Source organism: Halichoeres trimaculatus, unplaced genomic scaffold (genome assembly GCF_033239565.1).
Source record: "Halichoeres trimaculatus isolate MK-OKI-2021-1 unplaced genomic scaffold, fHalTri1.1 fHalTri1_scaffold_16, whole genome shotgun sequence".
Classification (NCBI taxonomy): domain Eukaryota; kingdom Metazoa; phylum Chordata; class Actinopteri; order Labriformes; family Labridae; genus Halichoeres; species Halichoeres trimaculatus.
Window position 1 is genome coordinate 15,685,807 of NW_027437194.1, and position 23,281 is coordinate 15,709,087.

The window sequence follows — 23,281 nt, forward strand, 5'->3', positions numbered from 1 at the left end:
AATAATAACTTAATCAAAAAAAGAGCTTTGTAATCTCAAAATAGATTAATCGATCTGTTGAAATGAGAAACCGGGTTTGCTATATCAAGACAATAAAAGATTTTTATCTCAAGACTGCATCTGAAATTAGCTATCTCATTACCCTTACAAAACCAAAATTGATATCTCCAAATAGATATAACGTTACACTTTTAGGAGTTGTTTTGTTAAAAATTTAAAAATTTTAAAACATTAATTTACTTCTTGTTTTTATGCTTCACCTTTTGCCAGGTTAACTTTAACTGTTTGAAAAATGTGTCTGAGATTACCTGTTCAAATAAATTTGTAAAAAAGAATCCTTGATTAACAGTTTTAAGCTAAATAAGTGTCTTTAATTCCAAACACACATCTTAACGTTTTAGTAATAAACGTCTCAAAGTATGCTGGAAAAAATGCATAAACAGTCAAATGGTTTAATATCCACCAATGCCGGAAGAAAAATTAATTTTGTAAATATTTCGGAATTTTGATTTATATATTTATATTTGATTTATATATTTATGAAAAATGACATGATATGCCCCTCAGTAAATAATTGACACATGTAAGGTAAATAACGGTAACTTTGTCTCGCTCGTATCACGAGACTCAATCGTTGACCCTGATGTGAATTATGGGGGCTGTAGTTTCTACACCAGCTCGCGCGTTATCGCAGTTTCCAACGGCTGTTGGAAATGAACTACAAATCCCATGTGTAACTGCGAGAAGGAACGTGATCTACTCGTGTAGACGGACCATGGCGCTGTGTAGCTCAGTGTGACAGGTTAGCATCTGTACAACACCTCCAGACCGACGCGTCTGCGCACTGACATCCTCCGCAGACAGCCACGGCGGGGTGACACACAAGGATGGGGTCCCGAATCAAGTAAGTACCACGACCCGCTGCTTTCACTGAGCCTTTTAGCCTCTTACTGCTAAGCTAGCTGTGTTATTGTGAGTCATTGAGGAAGACAGAGACCAGCGAGGCCCTGACTTGTTGCGACAGACAGGCTAAAAACACACTGCTGCTGTTGGAACTTCGAATAGCGGAAAAACAAAAACGTTTAATTGTCTCTGCCCGTCATTCACAGGCTGATTAAACATATTAGCACGAAGCTAACAAGACACAGGTAGTGATGAACACACAGTCAGGGGCATCTTTGTGTTTAAACAGCTAATGTAAACATGGTAACTGTGCAATATTACATCAAACAGGATGTCAGTTTTGAGGCCAGAGGGGCAGAACAAAAAGCTGGGTTTGTTTTCCTCCAGCCTGATGACTCTCCTCTGGCATAATGTAAATATTGTATTAAGGATATGACTCATCTGTCAACAGGGTTTGGCACAGTAAGTCATGCTTGTCCCATGTTTTATGGTGCACTTCTGGGCTCTCAGCTACTGTATTTGTTGGAAAAATCAAGAAAGTTGTTGACAGACCTCTTTCTTCATATGAAAACACTTTAGTAGTTTTGTAGTTTTGTCAAGGTCCACCGTTCAGCTGCAGAAAGACAGTAATAACAGGGGCATGTGCACAAGTGTAGCCAGGGGTGGCATGGGCCCACCTTAAAATTAGGTGTCCCACCCCTGCTGTCACTCCAAAACCAGAAAACATGATTGGCTGTTTGCCTTTTTAGAGCCGGAAGTTTTATTACAATAAGCTGCATGCAATGTAGAAGTTTCAGTCCACAAACACATTTAAATCCCAAATAATCATAAGATTGTTCATAGTTTGCAAATTAATCACATTTATTTTTACTTTTACAAAGTGTCATAAAAGGATATTTTTCAAGCTTGGTAGTATTTTTTATCAACTTAGGAGTGAGCACTGCAAATATACATTGATTATAATGGCAACAATCCAAAACAAAGACTAATACAGTGCAGAGAACACTACACAGTATCTGTGTGTCTGTTGCAACACCCTCTTCTAGTTTAGCTGTCTGGTCTTAACTCAGGTTGTGTATCTCGTCATATTGGTGGCTCTTGAAGGTAGCTCAGTCGTTGGATGCATTGTGAATTAAGCAATAGTCTGCCTAAGACATATTCCCCTCCTGATGTAACATATTTCATCATATCACTACATCATGACTTATGGTGGCACTTATGAGATTAAGCCTGCCTCGGTGTTGTTGTGTTCCTCAGATCTCGTGATGTACCCTCAGATGATTTTGTATTGATGTCTCAATCATCATAGAATCTCTGTATTCTGATTTTAATATGGTTATGTGCAGTGTACCAGGTATTGTATTCTGAGCTGCCCATGGTTCCCTTTCTCAGTTTGGGAGTTTTTCTGCATTTCTACTACCCATTTGTTAGCATGTTGATCATAAACAGGGTCCCAGCATTTTTTTGGACCAGTTCAGAATCAGTTCTGACTCAGGTCAGAATGATCCAGATTTCAAAGAAGTGCATGTTTTTGCTTCAGGATCTGTGAACACTCTTTTTGTATGTCCCCTTTTCTCCCAAAGCTACATTTGATTGGATCAGTCTGATCCAGATACAGACATTCAAGATTATCCACTTTGGATTAACAGTCCAAAGGGACTACATATCCCAGTGTGCACTACTACAGATTAATAGATAGGGAAGCATGTGTGCATGCCACTTGAGATTTTCACACATTCAAGGATTAATTCTTTCTCAAAACCCAAAGATTTAGGTTTGAATAAGTTATCTGAGACTTCATTGTGATATGGAGCTCTTTATTAGCTGAAATCTGGTGAAAAAACAGGTTTAATGAAACAGAGGTTACAGATCACTATACTGTCATTTAATTATACACAAGGCAATTAATGTACAGGTTTGAGTAAAAAAGTTTGGTTTTACAGCAATGCAATTTCCTTTTATTTTCATCTGTAGCTGTGCATTTATCACTCATTGCATGCAGCGTCTCAGCATCCTAGACAGACTCCGTGTCCACAGTGTCTGGCTGTATATTCCAGGCCACAGGGGCTCAGTATTTTATAAACTCATATTGTGACTCACTGCATTGTTGATTTAAGACGGCTGTGTCTTGGTGGTACACTCACAGATGGATCATGATATTAGGTTTTCTCTCAGCTGATTGGTGTTTACCCGTTGTGCCCATGTAAACTCAGATTTCTGCTGTTTTCATCGCACTAAAGATGGCTTATGGCTAAGTAGCCTCTGGTTATTTTGCCAACAGATGATGAGAACACTATTCAGGAAATCAGGCGGTCTTGTTGTTGGTCAAACAAGTAAATGTCTTATTTGTGAAACCCATGCAATTTGTGAATTAATCTGAGCTGTCCTCATAAAAGATGTCATCTTTAATACAGTGAGCAGCTCACATTTTCTTAAGTCTGGTGTTGGCCTGCACAGAGCCACGGAGGGCTCAGATGTTGTTTTGTTGGTAAAATGATGCTGGGATTTAGGAAACAACTACTGTACAGGAACTGTTACAAGGCTTGACAATATAAGTAAGAAATAATTCATACAGCGGATAACCCCAAAAAATGAGCTGATATAAAATCTAGTAAACAACATTTTTTTTCAACATGTGGGCTGTGTTGTTGTCCAGAAGTTGCATATCTGGATTTCTCCAACGTAATTTAATTATTACAAAACTTCAAAGGATGATTTCGGTTTATACAGCTTTTCCTGATCCAAGCAGTGCTTCGGCAGATATTTAGATCCAAAATCGTGCAGCGGATGTCCGTATAATGGGATCCATCGGGGCATAGACAGCGCCGCTCCTAAAACTGCATTAATCTTCCTAAAACTCATGTTTTTCACCAATATTCCATCATGGTTCGCTCCGGGTTAGTCCTCTGCTGCAGTCTGTGTCACTCCAGACAGCGCTGTGTGGCTGTTATGACCTCTGAACTGACGAAGACTTTGTTTACGTTTGCCCCTCAAAGAAAGGAGGAAGTCAGCAGTCAGCTCTCCAGAGAGTACTGCGCATGCGCGGAGGGGTAAACGTAAACAAAGTCTTTGTCAGTTCAGAGGTCATTACAGCCACACAGCGCTGTCTGGAGTGACACAGACTGCAGCAGAGGACTAACCTGGAGCGGACCATGATGGAATATTGGCTGAAAAACAAGAGTTTTTGGACGATTAATGCAGTTTTAGGAGCGGCGCTGTCTATGCCCCGATGGATCCCATTGTACATTTTAGATCTAAATATCTCCTGAAGCACTGCTTGGATCAGGAAAGCCTTCTGGGTGAGTATTTTGTTCTACTTCATTCTATAAACAATGTAAAAGCTGTATAAACCAAACTTATCCTTTTATCCCAAAAATGACAGCCTCTGTGATATTGATATTACCCTTGATACTTTGTGACCTTGATTAATTATTCGATCTAATGTACAGCAATAAATAAGGTTTGGTTTAACCAGTTTAACTGAAGCAAAGAGAAGTAAAACACTCAGAGTCAATATTTGAAAAGAATCACAGAGCTCTGACTTCAAGCTATGTTTGAGAAAAGTACACTGCTCCTCTGCTTTTGTAAACATGCTCACCTGATTTTTATCTAAAACCTGACACAGAAAATAAGAAGTTGTCCTCCTGTGTTGCAGGGAGAGCCCTGAGTCCACGTTTGAGGTCTATCTGGAGGTTTCACAGCCTGGAGTGCACACCTCAGGTGAGTCTCTGGGTTGTCCTGGATTAAAGCCATTTTTTATGTTTTTATACTTTGTATAGCCATAATGAATATGCTGTGTTTCCCCTCTTTGGAAGTCAAGCTTATTTTATTTTCCATAGCCATGTCCAAATGACAGCAAAAGTAACTTAGAGCCACCTCTTTCATAAAGCAGGTCTATGCCTTGTTTTTTTTAACATAACAGATGAAGTAGCCTTTTGTTTTTTCTCTAATTTACATGATGGGACATCATTGCATTCACATTTGTCCTCGTGCTCTCCCACGCATGGTGAAGTTATGCCTCAAAGTGTTCACAGACACACAAACACGTGCACAGAAACAAGCACACTCCGTGTAGCGGAAAGAGAGCTGTCGTCCGCACTGTCGCCCCCCCTAGGCGATAGACCTATGGAAAACACTGATATGTTTAAAGATATATTGAATATGAAAAACATTACACACAGACACTGAGCACATCATTCAGGTCACTTCTGATAGACTTGCTCTGACAACAAATGAACGTCTCAAAAAGTCCTGATTGAAACAGATATTGCAAGTTTGGTTTATGGCTCAGTGACAGAAAGCTGATGTGTCCGGTGTCTCTGTGGTTTCTTTTTTTAAAACTGCAGTTAGTGATTAATCAGACTTCCTGGGTACACATGTGTCGGGCTGTTTCTAAGAATTTGTTTCTGTTGGAGTCTTCTTCCTAGCATCATATCCTGTTCAGTTTAAAGATGCTGTATCACCAACATGATACAAACCGAACGTCACAGAAAAGCTCCATTACCATTATCATGTCATTACTGCAGTGCATGTATATGAACTAGATAATGAGAGTCATGCACTAGAGATTAATCTGCAGAGGAAAAATTCTTATTAGCTTCATAAGTTTGCAGGATTTCATCTATTTGCACCTCACTCAGTTTGCATGGGTGAAAAACAATCTGCAAACCTTTCTCATGTTCAGACACTTCTTCTAACTGAAAGAAGGGTTTGCACACATAGAAAATCCACTCACTGGAGAAAACATGCAATCAAAACCAGAAAGAGGTTTTTGTGTTTGTTTTAAAGGATAAACTCCACTGGTGAAAATAAAGTTTTGGAGCACATCCAGACCAAAACACTAAACTCCAAAGAAAGGAGGTCTGCACTCTGGCAGCTCTAAAAAAGTGCTTTATTTCTATTTTTCCTGGCATCATTTCATCAGAACCCCCCTTAATAAACCCCTTTTTCAAACACCATCTGTGGATAATGAATACAAGTTTTTTTGTTTAACAGTACAGGGGTGATCTGCATTTTTTATGGATCACAAGAGCAGCTAAAACTTGTGCATCCACCTTTAAAAAAGCAGCGTATACTTACACACACTGAAGATAAAATTCTGTATTACCAATAACTTCCAAGGTCAAACATATGTGCCACTTTATTACATGGTAATAAAACCACTATTTAGTTTGAGTGCAGACTTTTATTTGTCCCCAGGGGGTGATCAGTTCTGTTTCAGTAGAAGGAAAAACAGCAACTCAGTGTGAGACTGAGAAAATAGAATGCTGCACATACATAACCATGTGTAATAAAACCCTTTCTAAACACAGGGGTCAAAGGTGAACACATGACACACTCATGGTAGAAGAAAGGTGCTGCACATGCTTTACACTGTCACAGAGTTCGATGTGGCTTCTGATTCAGCCTTCTCCTCTCAGAGAAGTTTAAAGCCTGATTGAAAATTCTTGGCTGATTATTTGAGACAAATGTTTTGTTTACGCAAGACGAGGATTGCAGATTAATTCCATCAGATACTCCCTGTCAGTAATAAAACACACAGCATATCAGAACAATGGCATACATAGCTGACACATCTATCCATACCATCTCCTCATGAACAAAAGCGAATCCAAAATGCATGTTTCTCATGTTCCTCTGCTCTGATATATCAGTGCACTGAGCAGAAGCCTCATTAGTCAACAAAGCTGTCAATCATAGTGTTATAGTTTTTCTATAGTATTCAAATAATTCATTCAAAAATTTATTGTCAGAAAAGTAAACCCTGTATAATAAATTATCATGATTAGACCTAACTATAAACAGAAAACCGTGTTTCAGAACCATTTATTTTACCTGAATTTGGATTTTAGAGTCTGAGCCACGTCCCATCTTGTTCCCCTGTTTGAACTGTACTGCAGCCAGTCAACAGGGGGAGCTTTTATTGTTTTGGCTTCACTTTTGGAGAGCTGGCATCCCGTCTTGTTTTCTACATTCAAAGATGAAGCTCTGCTTGGTGTGAACCCCCCTTCACTTTTTCACTTTTGTGTGTGTGTGTGTGTGTGTGTGTGTGTGTGTGTGTGTGTGTGTGTGTGTGTGTGTGTGTGTGTGTGTGTGTGTGTGTGTGTGTGTGTGTGTGTGTGTGTGTGTTTTTATCCATCTTCTGCAGGGCCGGAAGTGAGGAGACAGTATCCTACAGATTACACAGACCAGGTGTGAAAAACTGGATTTACTGAGCTTTATTATTCTTTTGTTGGTCTAATTCTCTGTCCTTACTGTTCATTAGCTTTCTTTACTCTGTTTCTCCTTCTCATAACACATTGACTGTTACTTATTCCTGTTAACTCCAACATGCTGAGTCACTTTTTAATGTCAGAGACAGAAAACAACCCCTGAAATACATCTCACTTAATTTTGTTTGTCCTTTCCATTAAACTGACAATCATGTTTCACTAAAATACAAAGCTAAACTATTTTAATTAATTAATTAAATTATTCAATGTTTTTGGGTCATTTACAAAGTTGTTGAATATTTGCTTACTCCTTTTGATGATAATTTTACATTTTGCTGCTCAGTTGGACTTTTAAAACAACTCAGCGATGTATCTGCAAGGGAAATGTGATGAGCAGTTTCTCACTGTCAGCAAACATTTGTTAAACAGTGTTAAACTTTGTATTAAGCCCAATGTAATTCCTGTGAGCTACTGTTCTCTAACCCTTTATCTGTGTCTGACAGGAAACTCTCAACACAGTGCCCAAGTTCTGCTTCCCCTTCAGCATGGACAGGTATACACACACACACACACACACACACACACACACACACACACACACACACACACACACACACACACACACACACACACACACACACACACACACACACACACACACACACTTTGGGACATGTTTCCAAAGTTGTCTGAGTATGTGGATCTACTTAAAGCAAAGGAGAACAGCAGTGCTGCATGTTTGAGAAGGCTTAAAGCAGACGAGCAGGTGGTGTTCAGATCATCATTTATTTGACTTCTTTTGCTTCAGTGTCTCTGCACAGACTGAACTCATCAGTAGTGAATTAATTACAGCCAGCAGTGATGACCCAATGTCCTTCAAGAGCTCAAAGCTGTCCTCAGAACATGGTCCAGAGGTGGTAGAGGCCTAAGAATGATCTATCTCTGCTTCAGTCATCCATCCCTCTTTCTCCTTATCTCTGTCTGTCTGTCTGCCCCCCTCTTCCTCTCTTCCACCCTGCAGTCTGACAGTGAACCAGGTGGGACAGAACTTCACGTTTGTGCTGACTGACATTGAGAGCAAACAGAGATTTGGTTTCTGTCGTCTGTCCTCAGGGGCTCACACTTGCTACTGCATCCTCAGGTCAGTCTCTCTCTCTTTGTGTCTTTACATTAAGTGCTGTTTCAAGTTTCAGGGAGTTAAGATATCAGTCTTCAAGTACTGATTAATTAAAAGTACAAATTAAAAGCAACAGCGACCACTTTAATGCTGTGAATGATGTGGTTGAACTTTTTTGCAGCATAGGTTTCACAAGTCACCGAAAAAAAAGTCTTGATGCAACAGAGTGGACATCCTCCCTTGTTTCTTTGTCTGCTCACAGGGAAACTCACCACAGTTTTCTAAGAGGCATTATGCTTCATTGAAAAATACTTAGAAGAGGAGATTGAGAGCAAACTTTTTAAGTGTTTGGTGAGGAAATAAATTGGCTAAAAAGGAGAATCATTTTGTCAGAGACTTCTACCTCTTGGCCAGTAGAGTCGCCCCCTGATGGAGAAAGAATGCACAGCGTTTGTTTTACTTTTCAGCTCCAGAGCCTATGCCCACTTCTTATAAATCATCTGAATGTCAAATAATTTCAAAGAACTACTCTCTGTGCCATTAGCTACCTGCCCTGGTTTGAGGTCTTCTACAAGCTGCTAAATATCCTGGCAGATTACACCATCAAAGGACAGGTGAGTCATGTAGTAGACACGTTTCATTCATAAATCTGTTGGTCAGTTTCTTCCCGGTAACACGTGGCCGTGTGTCAGCTATAAATCTGAAACTTCCCTCTTCAAAGTTCCTGTTTTTTCTAGATTCGTTGAGCTGGCTTTTATATATAGGAGAACTTGAAAACAGCAAGCTAAACATGGTGACTGTTTCTGTTAAAACAGACTTCTGTCTCTTCCTCTGTAGTGGACAGTAACTAGGATGTTTTGACATCAAGACTGAGAGTACTAAAGATGGCAGTAATATTAGTCAAACTGTTGTCTAACAAAAACAAGAAGGTTTCAACAGAAGTAAGGTGTGTTTTCATCACACATACCCATATGTAGAGGCTGAAGGCCTCATCCCAGTGGTCACTAGTTCAACCCCCAGTCTAAATCCTTTTCTGCATGTTGCTCCTAAAATTTCCCTGCTCTTTCAGCTGTTGAAGAAAAAGCAACACAAAACAAACAAAACAACAAATTCAAAGAAAATAGCCGGTTGCACTGATGTCAAATCATGTTAATTTTTCAGGAGAGTAACTGGCACGAGCTGCTGGTGTCTCTGCACACTCTTCCCATCCCTGAGCCTGGAGTCCCCGTTCATCTTGGTGTTGTGAGTCCAAATTTAAACCACAGCTTTGCAAATCCACATCTGCTCATCCAGAAAAAAACTGTTTGGTTCACAGTCTCTTTAGTTTTTTTTTTTTTTTAAATATGCTGTCAAAAATTTAGGGAGTACATTCAGGGAAATGTTATCAGAAAAATTAACTGTGTCTTAGACTCTTCTTAGTTTTAATCCCTGAACAAACACAGCCTGCAGTCATGTCTACAGGATAGGAACAGACTGACAGACATGTACATGGAGGCATATTGTATCTTAAGCCTTTCAACCTTTAACTGAGATCCTTGTATATTCTCAAACAGATTATAGATGCACATCTGCAGGACAAACACTAACACCTGTTATTAGTTAAATCCAGTCTGATCTGCAGATAGGCATCATAATGCTTGTGAAGGAATAAAATGTCCTCCCTGGTTGTTTTTTTTGTCTTATTCAGCACATAAACACACTGATCCTGTTGTTTTGTGTCTCTGCAGCATTCCTTCTTCACTGTGCCTGACACAGGGGAACTCCCCAGCATACCTGAGAATGTGAGTGCTGTCATTCACTGATGCACAGTGACATCCCAAACAAACCACAAAATCCATGACATTTAGCTGAGCTGAAAAACACTTTGGATACTGCTGACGAATTATTTTGGAAAAGTCATGGGTCAAAGAAATAAGAGTGATGGATGAGTTAATTAATGACATTAATTGAAATTAATACACCCATTTAAACATAAGATAAATATAGATTGTAGAAATCCTAAGTCATTATTTACTCTTACTCATTACTTACTTCATCATCTTTTTCAATTTTCTTTTTTTTGTTGTCTAGAAGCTAATATGAGATGTTATTGCGATCAAAATGTCGATGTATTTTCTTTGTATCTGCAGGGTACTCTCTGTTCAACATTTGGATTTTCAGCTTTAATAACAGTTTATGTGATTGATACTGAACAACTGATCTTCATCCCAACTCTGACTCTGTTTTTCTCTTATCTCTTCTCTTGTCCTTCTTGTCTCACAGAGAAACCTAACAGAGTATTTTGTAGCAGTAGATGTCAATAACATGCTTCACCTGTATGCCAGTATGCTTTATGAACGTCGAATCCTCATCTGCTGTAGCAAACTAAGCACTGTGAGTACATCCACCTCCTGTTTCCCCTGTCATGTCAACTTCTGCAGATCTGTCTTAAAGTGATACTCCGGGATGGAACAAGTTGGGTCCTATCACAAGGTTTAGGGCAGAAATTACCCCTACAGCAGTGTTTTTGTGCAGCAGAAGCCCAGGGCGCTCGCACCAAAGACCCCCTCCCTGCTCGTCAGACAGTTTCCTCTGCACTCAGACGGGGCCAATTTTTACTTGACCAAAAACACAAATAAACGGACTCCCACCGAAAAAATCTGATATCGGTCTGCATTCACGCTTTATTTAGAGAATTTTCAGCGCGTTACTTTCACACAAAACACCGCTAAATACGGCTCTAGTTCTTATCGTGTCTCTTCGTCCTGGCAGACTACCTGCGTTTGTTTGCGGAGGTAGCACGTTTTACAACACGATGAGAACTAGAGCCTTATTTAGCGGTGTTTTTTTGTGAAAGTAACAAGCTGAAAATTTGCTGAGTAAAGCATGAATGCAGACCGATATCAGATTTTTTCAGTGGGAGTCCGTTTATTTGTGATTTTGGTCAAGTAAAAATTTGCCTCGTCTGAATGCAGAGGAAACCAGCAGACGAGCAGGGAGGGGGTGTTTGGTGCGTGCGCCCTGGGCTTCTGCTGCACAAAAACACTGCTGTAGGGGTAATTTCTGCCCCAAACCTTGTGATAGGACCCAACTTGTTCCATCCCGGAGTATCACTTTAAATTAAGAGGCTAGAAGTAACAGGTTAGAGGTTCGAGGTTAGAATAACAGCAGTACCTATTTAAACTGTGGAAAGGGACTTTAAGGAAAGCTATACAAGAATAATTTATGTAGTCATTTTCATCCACAGTTTCATTCAGCCTGGTTTAGTATTATGTGAAAGTGAAAATCAGAAAATATGTGTTTTTTAAAGGATTCTAGACTCAAATTTCTTTGTAACAAGTGTAAAATTAGAGCAAAGTTGAGTAATTGTGTGACATCAGCTGTCATAAATGTTGTATCTGTTCACAGTTAACGGCGTGTATCCATGGCTCTGCAGCCATGATGTACCCGATGTACTGGCAGCACGTTTACATTCCTGTCTTGCCTCAACATCTCTTGGACTACTGCTGGTGAGTACCAGGATGTTCATACAGAGCCCCTGAAAGTCTGAGGAAGTTCAAAACATACTTTACATGGTTGTAAAATTTTCGGTTGCCAGCTTACACTGTGGAAGCTCAGTTCAAGAAGCATCCTACCCAGAAAGATGGTTTATTTTTGGCATTGCAATGTGCAATGCCAAAATAATTCAGTCATATTTGTTGCACCATCAGACCTGCAGACAACACTACTGCTCACACCTCACCACATTCTAGCTGGACATAACAGTTAGCATGGTAAATACAGTAATGTGTGTTTGTGCTTTTTTTTACATAATTTGTAAACATTACATGAAAAGTAAAGAAATTTGTGTTTGTTCGATTATTTTTTCTTTTGTAACAATATTTGAAAACAACAGGAAACAAGAGTCAACCGTAGAACAAGCTGTTTAACATCCACCTTGTTGTTTGGTCTGATAAAAGTCAGTGATTTGCAGCTTATGTTTATGTTTATATTTTGAATATCTTCCTTGAGCATATTTTGAAAAAAAAATGCAAAAGTTTATCACTACTGTGTTTAATTTTGATAAACAGCTTATTCCTTTGGCATAATTTGTTGTAACCGTCAAACTGTCTCCTGTCTCAGTGCCCCCATGCCCTACCTCATCGGAGTACATTCCAGCCTGATGGAGGTAGGTGTCTGTGACTGGCACATGGAGTTACTATGAAGATGTTAAATGAATGATTTCAGTGAACTTTAAACCTTCTTTCACTCATGTTTTATTTCCTACTCCTTGTAGAAAATTCGGGGGATGGCTCTGGATGATGTGGTGGTGCTAAACGTTGACACAAACACCCTGGAAACCCCGTATGATGACCTACAGAGTCTGCCCAATGACGTGGTGAGGAACTGCAGCACATTTAACTACATTTTTTTAAGATGTAAACATAATCTTAAAGAAGTATTCACATAAGTCTGACTCCGTCTCATTCAGGTTTCATCTTTAAAAAGCCGTCTGAAGAAGGTTTCTACAACCACAGGGGACGGGGTAGCTCGAGCGTTCCTGAAGAGTCAGGCCTCTTTGTTCGGCAGCTACAGGAACGCTCTGCAGATTGAACCAGTCAGTATAAACTTTGGACAGGAGACTCAGGCATCAGATTTTACAAACAAATATTTATGAAAAATACAGGATGTCAGTGCAAAAAATGGTCTTATTTTTACGTTTTTTTAACCTTTAATATATATTTTTATTCTTATTCTTATTTTTATGTTTTTTATTCTTGTTCTCCTCACATTTCCCTTTAATTTCTCTTCTACTGTTCTTTTTTTTTTTGTAAGGCACTATGTAAGCCTATTTTGAAAGGTGCTATATAAATAAAGTTTTTTTTATTATTATATATATAGTAATTATTGCTCACAAATCATGAGACTCCTGTCTCACTTCCTGTCATGGAGATTTCTGACAGTCTTTGTGTGTTCTCAGGGAGAGCCAATCACGTTCAATGAAGATGCGTTTGTTAACCATCGTTCCAGTGCCATGAGACAGTTTCTGCTGAACGCAATCCAGCTGCAGCTCTTTAAACAGGTACACACACACACACACAAACACACACACACACAAACACACACACACACAAACACACACACACACAAACACACACACACACACACACACACACACACACACACACACACACACACACACACCAATGGATCCCTCTACCTCAGGCACGGCTGTTCACCTTTCATTCTTTCCACAGTTTATCGATGGCCGTTTGGACCTGTTGAATTCAGGAGAGGGTTTCAGTGACGTCTTTGAGGATGAGATCAACATGGGAGAATATGCAGGTGAGATGGCGCTCAGGTTGTTGGATTCTATCATCACTGAGGCACAGGGAGCATTTTTTGTTTCTGGTAATTTAAAAACTGTTGTGTCTCCCCCTACAGGCAGTGATAAGACCTACCACCAGTGGCTGTTCACTGTAAAGGTGAGATAGAGTTAATATTACTCTGCAGAGTGTCAGAGTAGGTCTGTGTCTTAAACCTTAATTTTTTCAATAACTAAATGTGGCACATGTGTTTGACAGAAAGGGGGCGGGGCCATCTTCAACACAGTGAAGACCAAGGCGAACCCAGCCATGAAGAACGCTTACAAGTTTGTAAGTACAGCTTGTGTCAGCAGTCAAAGTGGAGATCAAAGAAGCTGAGTTTAACCTCTGAACATTTTTAAATCCTCCCTGAGCTTTTTGCTCTCTGAATGGTTTCAACCAGGCTGTGAACAGAAAGTGCTCATTGTGTCTGTAAGAAATGAAAGTGATCTATCTTTGTGTTTGCTTTCAGGCTAAGGACCATGCAAAGATGCGCATCAAGGAAGTGAAGAGTCGGCTAAAGCAGAAGGTATGAAGCTCTGTGCTGAGGAATGACTTCTCCACTTGTTGATTAAAATCAGTTTTTATTTGCAGCTTCAGCAGCAGAGCTGGTTAAACTTCTCGGTTTCTCCTCTGACTTACCTGACTCACCCCAAACACCTCCGTAGCCACGGCGTGCAGCCTCTCTTCCCCTCCCTCTCCCCCTGCCCCTTCAGTTCCATCTCTCCTCTCGCCTGTGTCAACCTCCTCCACCCTGTGTCTCCCCTCTGCAGGAGCAGGCAGAGAACGGCTTCTCCACCACGGGATCAGCCGTCATCGATGATGACAGCACAGCAGGGTTCACCTCCACGGGTGCAGTAAGGAGGGAGGGGGCACTGAGAACACTAGAGGACCACCGGCCAATCACTGTGCACTTTGGACAGGTAGGGAGGAAGGAGAGGATGCAGGGATGAGAGGAAGAGTTCATAAGAAATTTTGCAGTTATTTACTGGAGTATCAACGGTATGATTTCCAGTATATTCTGATCTTTCCCTTGAAGCGTCTCTTATTGTTGACACATTTTTCATATTATTTCATTGATCTATTTCTAATTTTGATCCAGTCAGTTATTTAGTTAAAGCCTCTAACTAAGCTGGTTCTCCTTTGTGATTATGATTTTGACCCTGACCCAGGCTCGACCTCCTATGCTGCTGAAGAGACCGAGCAGTAACGTGAGTCTGGAGAGCAGCCTGGACCAGTAAGCCTCTGTCTCATTACCAGAATGATGATTTTCTTTATAATGAACTCACATTGGTTGGAATGAACACATAAACAATAATTGATCATAAACAAGTAGCATAATGAACTTTGCACACTGGCTGTGAATTAAACCAGAGGTGACTCTCTTGAGATGACTAATCCTGAACTCTTTTTTTTCTTCCTCTTTTTAAACACTCTTTATTAACCCACCGGTGAATCTGTCCCGCTCCTTGTCCTTCTGTCTTGGCTGTAGCTCTATACGTCCTACTCGTCACTACACCGTCTTTCTCTCTGAGGATTCATCCGGAGACGAGCTTCAGTACGACGATGAATCCATCTCTGCCTTTCCTGACAGCTTTCTCTTCTCCGTCCCTTTCGAGTGGTCTCCTCTGTATGCAGCACTTTCTTTCTTTCTGCACTGTTCACACATTATATAATCTCCTCTTCTCTTTCTGATGTTGTTTGTGTGTCTGCATGTTGTTAGAGAAACTAATACGCTTGTTACAGTTTTGAAAAACGAATGAAATGATGCTGCTTCAGTCTGTACCAGTGAGGTCATCTCCTTGGTGTTTATCATTTTAAAAGCCTGCAGCAGGCTGAATCACAGTGAAGCTCCACTCTGTTTAAACTGGTTAGCCTACAGTCTGTGCACTTGTGAATGAGATTTTCATTAACCGACCAGGGGAATCTCTCAAAACTGTTACGTGATTTTGCCAAGTAACACTTCATAAAACTGTTAAAAAGTGTAAAAGTGTTAATTTCTTACTTTGGTTAAAAAAAATCTCATTAGACTTAGTATGAGCCTCATTTACCTGACATGCCAAGAAAAAAAATGATTTCAACATATTTTAGACAAAAATGACACCTGAACTGCTTGTGAACCTAAAAAACTACCAACACAAAAATAGTAATAAAATTAATACCACTACTACAAATAATAATAATACTAATTATTATTATGATAATAAATTTAATTGTTACGTTTTTTCTATTAACCCTCCATTGGGTAAGGAACTATTTTGTTAATTTCTGCACAAACTACACAATGAAAAACTTTGAAAGATGTTACAAAAAAAAAAAAACAGTTTCACGTGCACCAATAATGCTCTCAACTTAAAACTTGACAAGTACATTTTTGCTACCCCATTGGTTGATTTTTGACTCTTTACAAGCAATTTAGGCAGCATTATGTCCTTTAATACCTCAAAATAGGTCAATTTTCTGGACTTGTCATGTAAATGGGGCTCATATAAGTATAATAAGACATGAACATCAGCTCAGATTTCAGTTGGTGCAGTGTTTCTTATTAAAATCCTTTAGTCCTAATGAGAAAAACAATAAATTGCCGCCCTTGTCTTTGAAAAGATCAGAGTCTAACAGAGGGCAGCTTAGAGCTCAGTATGTTAAACTCAAAATAATGTGAACTGTGAATAAATAAATTCATAGAAATGAAATAAAGTGTCAAACTGTCCCCACAGGCCTCAGCCGTACCGCTCTCTGAAGGAGGTGGAGTTGATAGAGGGGGATGATCCAGGTTTTGGTGCAGAAAGCCACACAGCTCCTCCAAGCCCAGTCACTGAGAAGTTCTCCAACATCAACCTGCTGGGAGACATCTTTGGCTGCCAGGACGAGCCAGACACCCAACACATGAGCCTGGCCAAAAGCCTAGAAGACCTGAGGACCCCCAAAGACTCAGACGAGCTGCAGGCCAAGTTCACCTACCAGGTCAGAGCTGCAGAAAGACATTTTAGACTGAGATATGCTGTTCCTAAAGTAAGAGTGTCAGGTCCAGGGTCAGGGTGAGAGAACAGCTGTTTTGGACCTCAGGAAATGACCTGACCTGTGTCTCTGTGTGTGTCTCTGTGTGTCTCTGTGTGTTTTCAGCGGATGGACCTGACAGCGGGTGAACACTCCCGGACTCTTCCAGGCCTCAAACTTTCCAACCAGTCTTACAACAAGCTGTGGAGCATCGGACCGGAGGACTCCGCCCTGCCAGTATCTGTTCCTCCTCTCTGCAGCAGACCTCCCTCTGTCCAGCTCCCTGTTCGGACTGACGCCCCATCCCCAAGCCGGGACACCTCCAGCCCAGCCCCTGACCCTTTGGACCCCTCCACCTCGGGAAGCATCACCATTCCCCGCCCTCACGGCAGGAAAACCCCCGAGCTGGGGAGCGTCCTGGCTCCTCCTGTGGCTCAGCCTCGTGCTAAACCTGAAGGAGGGTCGACATCAGGGAGGCAGGAGTTCAGACAGGCCCTGACCCTGAGCTCAGACCAGGACCTGCTGAAGCCGTCAAGGCCTGCAGAGGACAGCATAGACCTGCTCAGTCTGCTGGACCCCCTGAAACACTCTGCCCCTGCCAGCTCCACCTTGTTAAATGATGGTGTGAGTGTATCATCATCATCATCATCATCCTGCAAACCCCCTCTGCCCCCCCGGCCGTACCCTCAGGGTCTGCCCCCATTCCCTGTGCACCCCCACATATCACTGAACCCCTTCACCCCCTCCCCTCAGCTGCACTACGCCCCCACTGTGGGCGGAAACCCCTTCAGTTCAGTCTACGGACCTCCACCTGGCTCATATTTACACACTCCGACCCCCCCACAGTCCTTTTCCACACTGCCAGGCCTCTACAGACAGCAATCTCCAGGCAGCTCCGCTCTGCCCCCCTCCTTTGGACTGATCCCCTCAGCCTTCCCCACCTCCATGCCCTCCTCCTCCTCCAGTAACCACGCCCTGTCCACCCTAGTGGACTCCCCCTTCTCCTCCTCCTGTACGAAGCCCCCCAAACCTGAGGGGGACTCTCAAACCGCTCAGGATCCATTTGGGGATCTGCTGACTTTAGCCAAGCCGGCAACCCCCCAGAAGAAGAAGGTGGAGGATCTGAGGAGGAGGTGGGAGACATTTGACTGAAAGCTGTGAATATGAACTGACCCCCTGCCCCGTCACGACACGCACTGACCCTCACTGCGGGATCAGGACCTTCTGTTGCAGACCAGCAGCATCAGCTGGAATAAAAACACCTGCTTACAGGGGTTGAAGGTTTTACAGGTGTGTTTGGACCAAAGTCATTTGACAGGGTTTGTTTTTCTGATGTTTCTGGCAGAGGGAGTGTTTGTAGTTTGTCCCAGTTTTCAAAATGGTGCCAGAACACTCTGCTCCAAAACAACCACAGATTTTATCCTGAGACACGGTTCCTAAACTCAGATTGTGTTTCGGGGTTTTGACTTAAATCCTGTCGAAGACAAAGATCAGCTCAGTAAGGGTTCATGTGCTCACCCTGTCAGGATTCAGTAACTACCCATCCACTTGACTCTGTCTCATTAACCACAGACTGAAAACATAAATAAGCTGAGATGATCGACAAAAGATGACTTAAATGATTTCATGATTGCTTTTTGATACAGCCAACAAAAAAATCCCTCTACACTCTCCCAGTAACAGATTGTTTTCAGTCCCAAGGGGGGATGAATTAGCAATACACTGATCATTTTAATAATGACAACTGAAACATTTATAACAAGGGAACATGAGCCAATGGCTAACTTTACTACACAGTATAAGATTGTTGTATCTGTATTATATTTTAACTTTTGTTATTCTGGAGCTAAAAGTCACTCTATGACAAGAGGATGGAGTTAAGGGGAGGTGAGCGGCTATCGGCTGACTCTGGGTTGATTCACCAGATGCTATCATAACTCACAGAAACTTTTTCTTTGAGTAATAAACTGTGGAAAGCTTAAAAAAAATCAGAACAGAAAAATGTGCTCACTGGACAACAGAACTAACGACTTAAGAGTGTCTGTAATGTTAATGATATTGATGATGATTCATGCAGCACTACAAACATACATAAGATCCCATGCATCAACCAAACACCAAACAAGACCTTTTTCAAATGTCTGACTCCAAACTGACTCTTAAGTGGTTCATATTTTACCAACAGAACATCATGCTTTATTAAAGAAGACTTCAAACTAGCAAGTGAGACCATGAAATCATGAGAAAAATGTTAATAAAGGAAATGAATCACGTGAGAAGGGGAAGGAAGAGTTTTGCCACTTGTTATTAACAGTGTTTTTATGTATAAGCCGAGATACTTTGATGTTTCGTTCACATCCAGAGCTGTTTTGGTGTTTTGGTAAAGTTGCATATCATTATCAGCTCTGTGGAGAGAATTTAGCTCGTAGTTATCTTTGCATTTATTATCCAAGATAGATCAGAATCACAGGTATGCGCATCACTTAATGAGCCATGTTGTTAATTTATTATCCTCCGTATCCCAGAATAAGTTTTTCCTGACAGGGTGGCTGCTTAGCGTGGATCTGCTGCCCCCAGTGTTAAAGTGCTGTTAAAGAAAGTCTGCAGATCAAAGATAACTTCACGTGAACCACATTTGAAAACTACTGGGACTAAAACAGGTTATCTTTGTTTGAGCTTTTATAACTGAAGAGTTTGTGTGAAAGAGCTGTGTGTATGAAAAAACATGTTTTATTGTTTGTATAACTTGTGTGATTTTCATGTGCAATACCAGATGTGAAACCCGCATCAGTAGTGATGCATTATAACTGCAACAGAAGGTCCAGATTGAAACCCTTCACACCCTCACACACACACACACACACCCTCACACACACACACCTTTTGCTTCCCTCTGCTATCAGCTCTCCTGCTGACCGCTGACAGACTCCTGAACTCACCTGAACCCAAGCGTCACATGAATTTGTTTTTTTTTGTGTTGCAGCCTTGTTTTAAAATGATCTGATGCCAACAGTTCTCTGGGACTAAATGCTAACACTGTTCATTGCACAGCAGGCTCTCTGTCTTTAATGCACCACATTAGCGTAGCATCAGTTTAGCTCTGTGACTCTGAAAACATCATGCAGTATTTCTTAAAGAACATGACAGTGACATTAGGATAGGTCTTGATGATGTGGACCTCTGAGATTAGCTTGTGCTGTCAGTAGCTGTAGCTGATGAACATGCTGTCAGTAGCTACAGAGTGGTGCGTCTCAGTCATGCAGTAAATTCACTTTTTAATGTTTGCTTTGTTTGTTTTCAGCCTTCTGGTGAAACCTGCTCTCTGTCTCTGATCTGAAAAGTTTTGCCTCTTTGTATCTGTTTGTTTCTTTTTTTTTATAAAGACACTTTTAAACAGCCTGTCACGTCCCCAAGATGGTTCAAATTATAAATTTGACTCTGTGTTTTTGTTGTTATTATTGTTTTTTTCTGGCACTTTATCGTAAATTCAGTTGTTTTAAAGACTCTTTTTGCCAATTTTACTTCTATGTCTGCACTATGATTACCTTTGTTGTTTTTTTTATTTTTATTTTGCCTTACTAACCTCTCTGTGATTTGCTAACTACTCCCAGCTTCCTCCCAAACAGCAGCACCTGTCCCTGGCCTCTTCAGGTGTTTATGTGTCTGCCAAAACGTCCCTCAGGCTTTCAAAGCTGTACAGGTGTAGTTACTGTTGTGTGTGTTTGTGTACAGATGACACTATATTTGTTCAGAGACTGATTATAGAGTGGCGGCTGGTATCATAATGTGCTCATCATCACGTCACTTATTAAAAATTCACCAATGACTGCAGTGTGTCTATCTACGCAGGACATGCAGATTAGCTTGTTGCTGTTTTTTTCTATAGATGATGGTGATCCAGAGTGAGACGACTTCTTCTGCACATGAAAGGGTCATTCATGTATTTTTAACACACAAATAAACTCACTGAACCAACCTCATTAATAATGATATTATCCTTTTAATGACACACATCTGGATCTTTGACCTCAGCGTGTATTCTGTCTAATACCAGGTTTGTTATTTTGAAGGACACACAAGAACACTTCTATACATTTGTTAATATACTGAAATAGTTAAGCTTTGATTCTGGGGTGATTCTGTCACTATTGTGATATGGTTCCTGCTTAGCTAATAGGTGGTACACTGCAAAGAAAATAAAATCTTATCAAGTGTTGTTGTCTTATTTTCAATAAAAAATATATTTTTAGCCTAATACGAGCCACATTCACTTGACCAGTTCAGAGGAGTGTCTTATTTTCAGTTATTTAAAGACGAAAAATGAGGTCTGAATTGCTTGTAATGAGTAAAGAAATCTGCCAATGAGGAAAGAAAAGTGTACTTCTATCAAGACATTGTTCTAATCGTGATGAACACATTTCCCTTACCCCACTGGCAGATTTTTTACTTGTTTCAAGCAATTCAGACCTCATTTTTGTCTTTAAATTTGAAATAAAACACATCTCTGGATTGATCAAGTGAATGTGGCTCATATTAAGTCTAAAAAGACATTTTTCACTGAAATGAGACAAAAACATCCAGTAAGATTTCTTTCTTTTTTTTTTTTTTTTGTAGTCTAGCTCAAGCTCAGAGTACTTGAATGATATTAATTTGGCCTATCAGCTGAGTAGTTTTGTTGTTTTAAACTCAGATACAGTTTGTCAATCAGATGCACCGGTGTTATTTTTCCTCACAGCAGCATGAAGAAGCAAGATGCTGTAGCAGCTCAGCTATGGTGTGCTGAGAGGGACCAAATAGCACACAGCTCCTAAAAAAAAAAAAACAACCTATCCCTTTCAAACTTTAACCATTTAACCATATTGTGATTTAATTTTCCTAATTTGTAAGTTAAATGATGACTCAGTACATATTTTGTATTCCAGATCTTAATATCCAGAATATTGTCAGGATTTGGATCGTACTTTTACATCTGCCAGAAATTATGGTGACCTTGTCTTGTATTGTTTTGCAAAGCAATCTGACCCTTTATGGTGGAGTTATATACACATATGGTGAAAACGGCCCTATCTCACAACGATAAAGAATCCTTAGAAAAAATCCTGGATCCAGATGGTGATCCAGATCACCTCCAAAATTTGATAATTTCTTTCTTATCCCATTTTGAACATTTCCTGGAAATTTCATCAAGATCTGTTCGTTACTTTTTGAGAAACAGCCAAACAAACAAACTCTCCTAAAAACACCACCTCTTTGGCAGAGGTAATTAAAGATAAGTCAACAGTTTAAAATAACTCAGATGTGATAGCCTAGCTCAGTATGATGGTTTAAGGCTATGGTTGGTTCATTTCATCACTAGACTCAGCAGCCAAAACCAAAACTCCTGAATTCTGAGTGAACGTGTTTCCTGTTTCTTGTTATGATGACTCTTCTAACATCCAGCTGATGTTAGTGATGTAGTGTTTATCCAATCCGATACATTTACAGAGTGCTCCTTTGTGGAGTACCATGTGAAACTAAGGAGGAAAAGTTCACTTTGTGCTGGTTGCATCTTGAAGCCACAAGACGTCAGATTTTCCCCCTCTGAGTCTGAGCGGCTGGATTAAAATCTTGAAATCACTAAGTTTGCTTTTAAAAGCAGAAGGATCTCATATTCCTGTTCATATCAATATTAAGGAGAGAAAGCTTTTTGTCTGACAGGATGAATTTGTTCAGATGGGCCTTTAATTTTGAAGCTTGTCACTAAGCATGCTGGGAAGTCTACAGCTACCTCCTGGGATTCAGCTCGCTGATGAAGAGTTAGAAGACTTCAGAGACAGTTTTTCATTTTATTGCATAATTTTACTTTTATGTACAGAAATAAAGAACAGAGATGTAGTGCAGCACAGACCCTCTGTACATCCAGACTCAAAGCTAACATGTAAAAAAAAAATCCACTGACAGAGAGCTTCACATTGTTCACACCTCAGTGTGACAGGATTCTCTCAAATCACTTTCAAGGATAGTTTCTTCAGATCAGCAGAAAAGGCTTTACCATTCCTCTTCAGGAAACTGAAACTTCTTGACTTTATTTAAAACTGAGTGAACAGATTTGTGTAAAGACACCAGCAGAAACTCCCTTTGTGAAGCAAGAACAGTAAAACTTACAATCCTGTGAAACTCCCAAATAAACAAATATACAAACTTTACAAAGAAAAAAATCAGACTGTACATCAGGCTGCGCTCAGAGCAAACTAATTTACACTCAGCTCGGTGAAGCTGCCAGGAAACATCTGCAGCTCAGGTTTAAAACAGTGTTTATTGTTTTTTTCAGTTTGGGTGGTGGGTTATGGAAGCATTTTGCTTTAGGAGGGGAAAAAGGGTCGGTATCAGGTTATGACATTTAAAAAAATGACATTTTCATCTGATAACATACAAAATTTTCACTTATAAGATGAAAATGTTCTTGTTATAATGATATAACCCACTATTATCAAGGTATAACGTAATAAATAATAACTCTTGTTGTAGTAATGTTAAAGGTTTTATGTTTAACATGGTTAATCCTGTCTTTAAACCCATTTTTGAGTGGGAAACAGATAACAGATAGTTTAACATGGAGAAATTATGAAGTCTTCTGATACATCACAATATTGTGGTGCATCTACATACTGTAAATGTGGGACTATGGTGGTGCTAGTTCACTACAACAAATGCCCATCAACTGGAGTCCACTGCCACCCAAAACTCAT

The 23,281-nt window shown here is 40.3% G+C and overlaps 1 protein-coding gene across 2 annotated transcripts; it reads left to right on the plus strand.

Moving 5' to 3' along the window:
• The first annotated feature begins 755 nt into the window (after positions 1-755).
• Positions 756-20,655, plus strand: dennd1a (DENN/MADD domain containing 1A). Of its 2 annotated transcripts, XM_074690225.1 has the most exons (23): positions 756-904; positions 4,559-4,623; positions 7,052-7,095; positions 7,619-7,668; positions 8,137-8,256; positions 8,777-8,846; positions 9,394-9,474; positions 9,960-10,013; positions 10,495-10,605; positions 11,620-11,720; positions 12,334-12,379; positions 12,488-12,589; positions 12,683-12,808; positions 13,172-13,273; positions 13,449-13,536; positions 13,636-13,676; positions 13,776-13,847; positions 14,029-14,085; positions 14,330-14,479; positions 14,729-14,793; positions 15,049-15,186; positions 16,274-16,520; positions 16,680-20,655. In XM_074690225.1, exons 1-23 carry the CDS (start codon positions 888-890, stop codon positions 17,703-17,705), a joined length of 2,973 nt encoding a protein of 990 aa, XP_074546326.1. In that variant the 5' UTR covers positions 756-887; the 3' UTR covers positions 17,706-20,655. The 2 variants fall into 2 exon arrangements, with proteins under 2 accessions (XP_074546326.1, XP_074546327.1); XM_074690226.1 differs by lacking the exon at positions 15,049-15,186.
• The last annotated feature ends 2,626 nt before the right edge of the window (positions 20,656-23,281 follow it).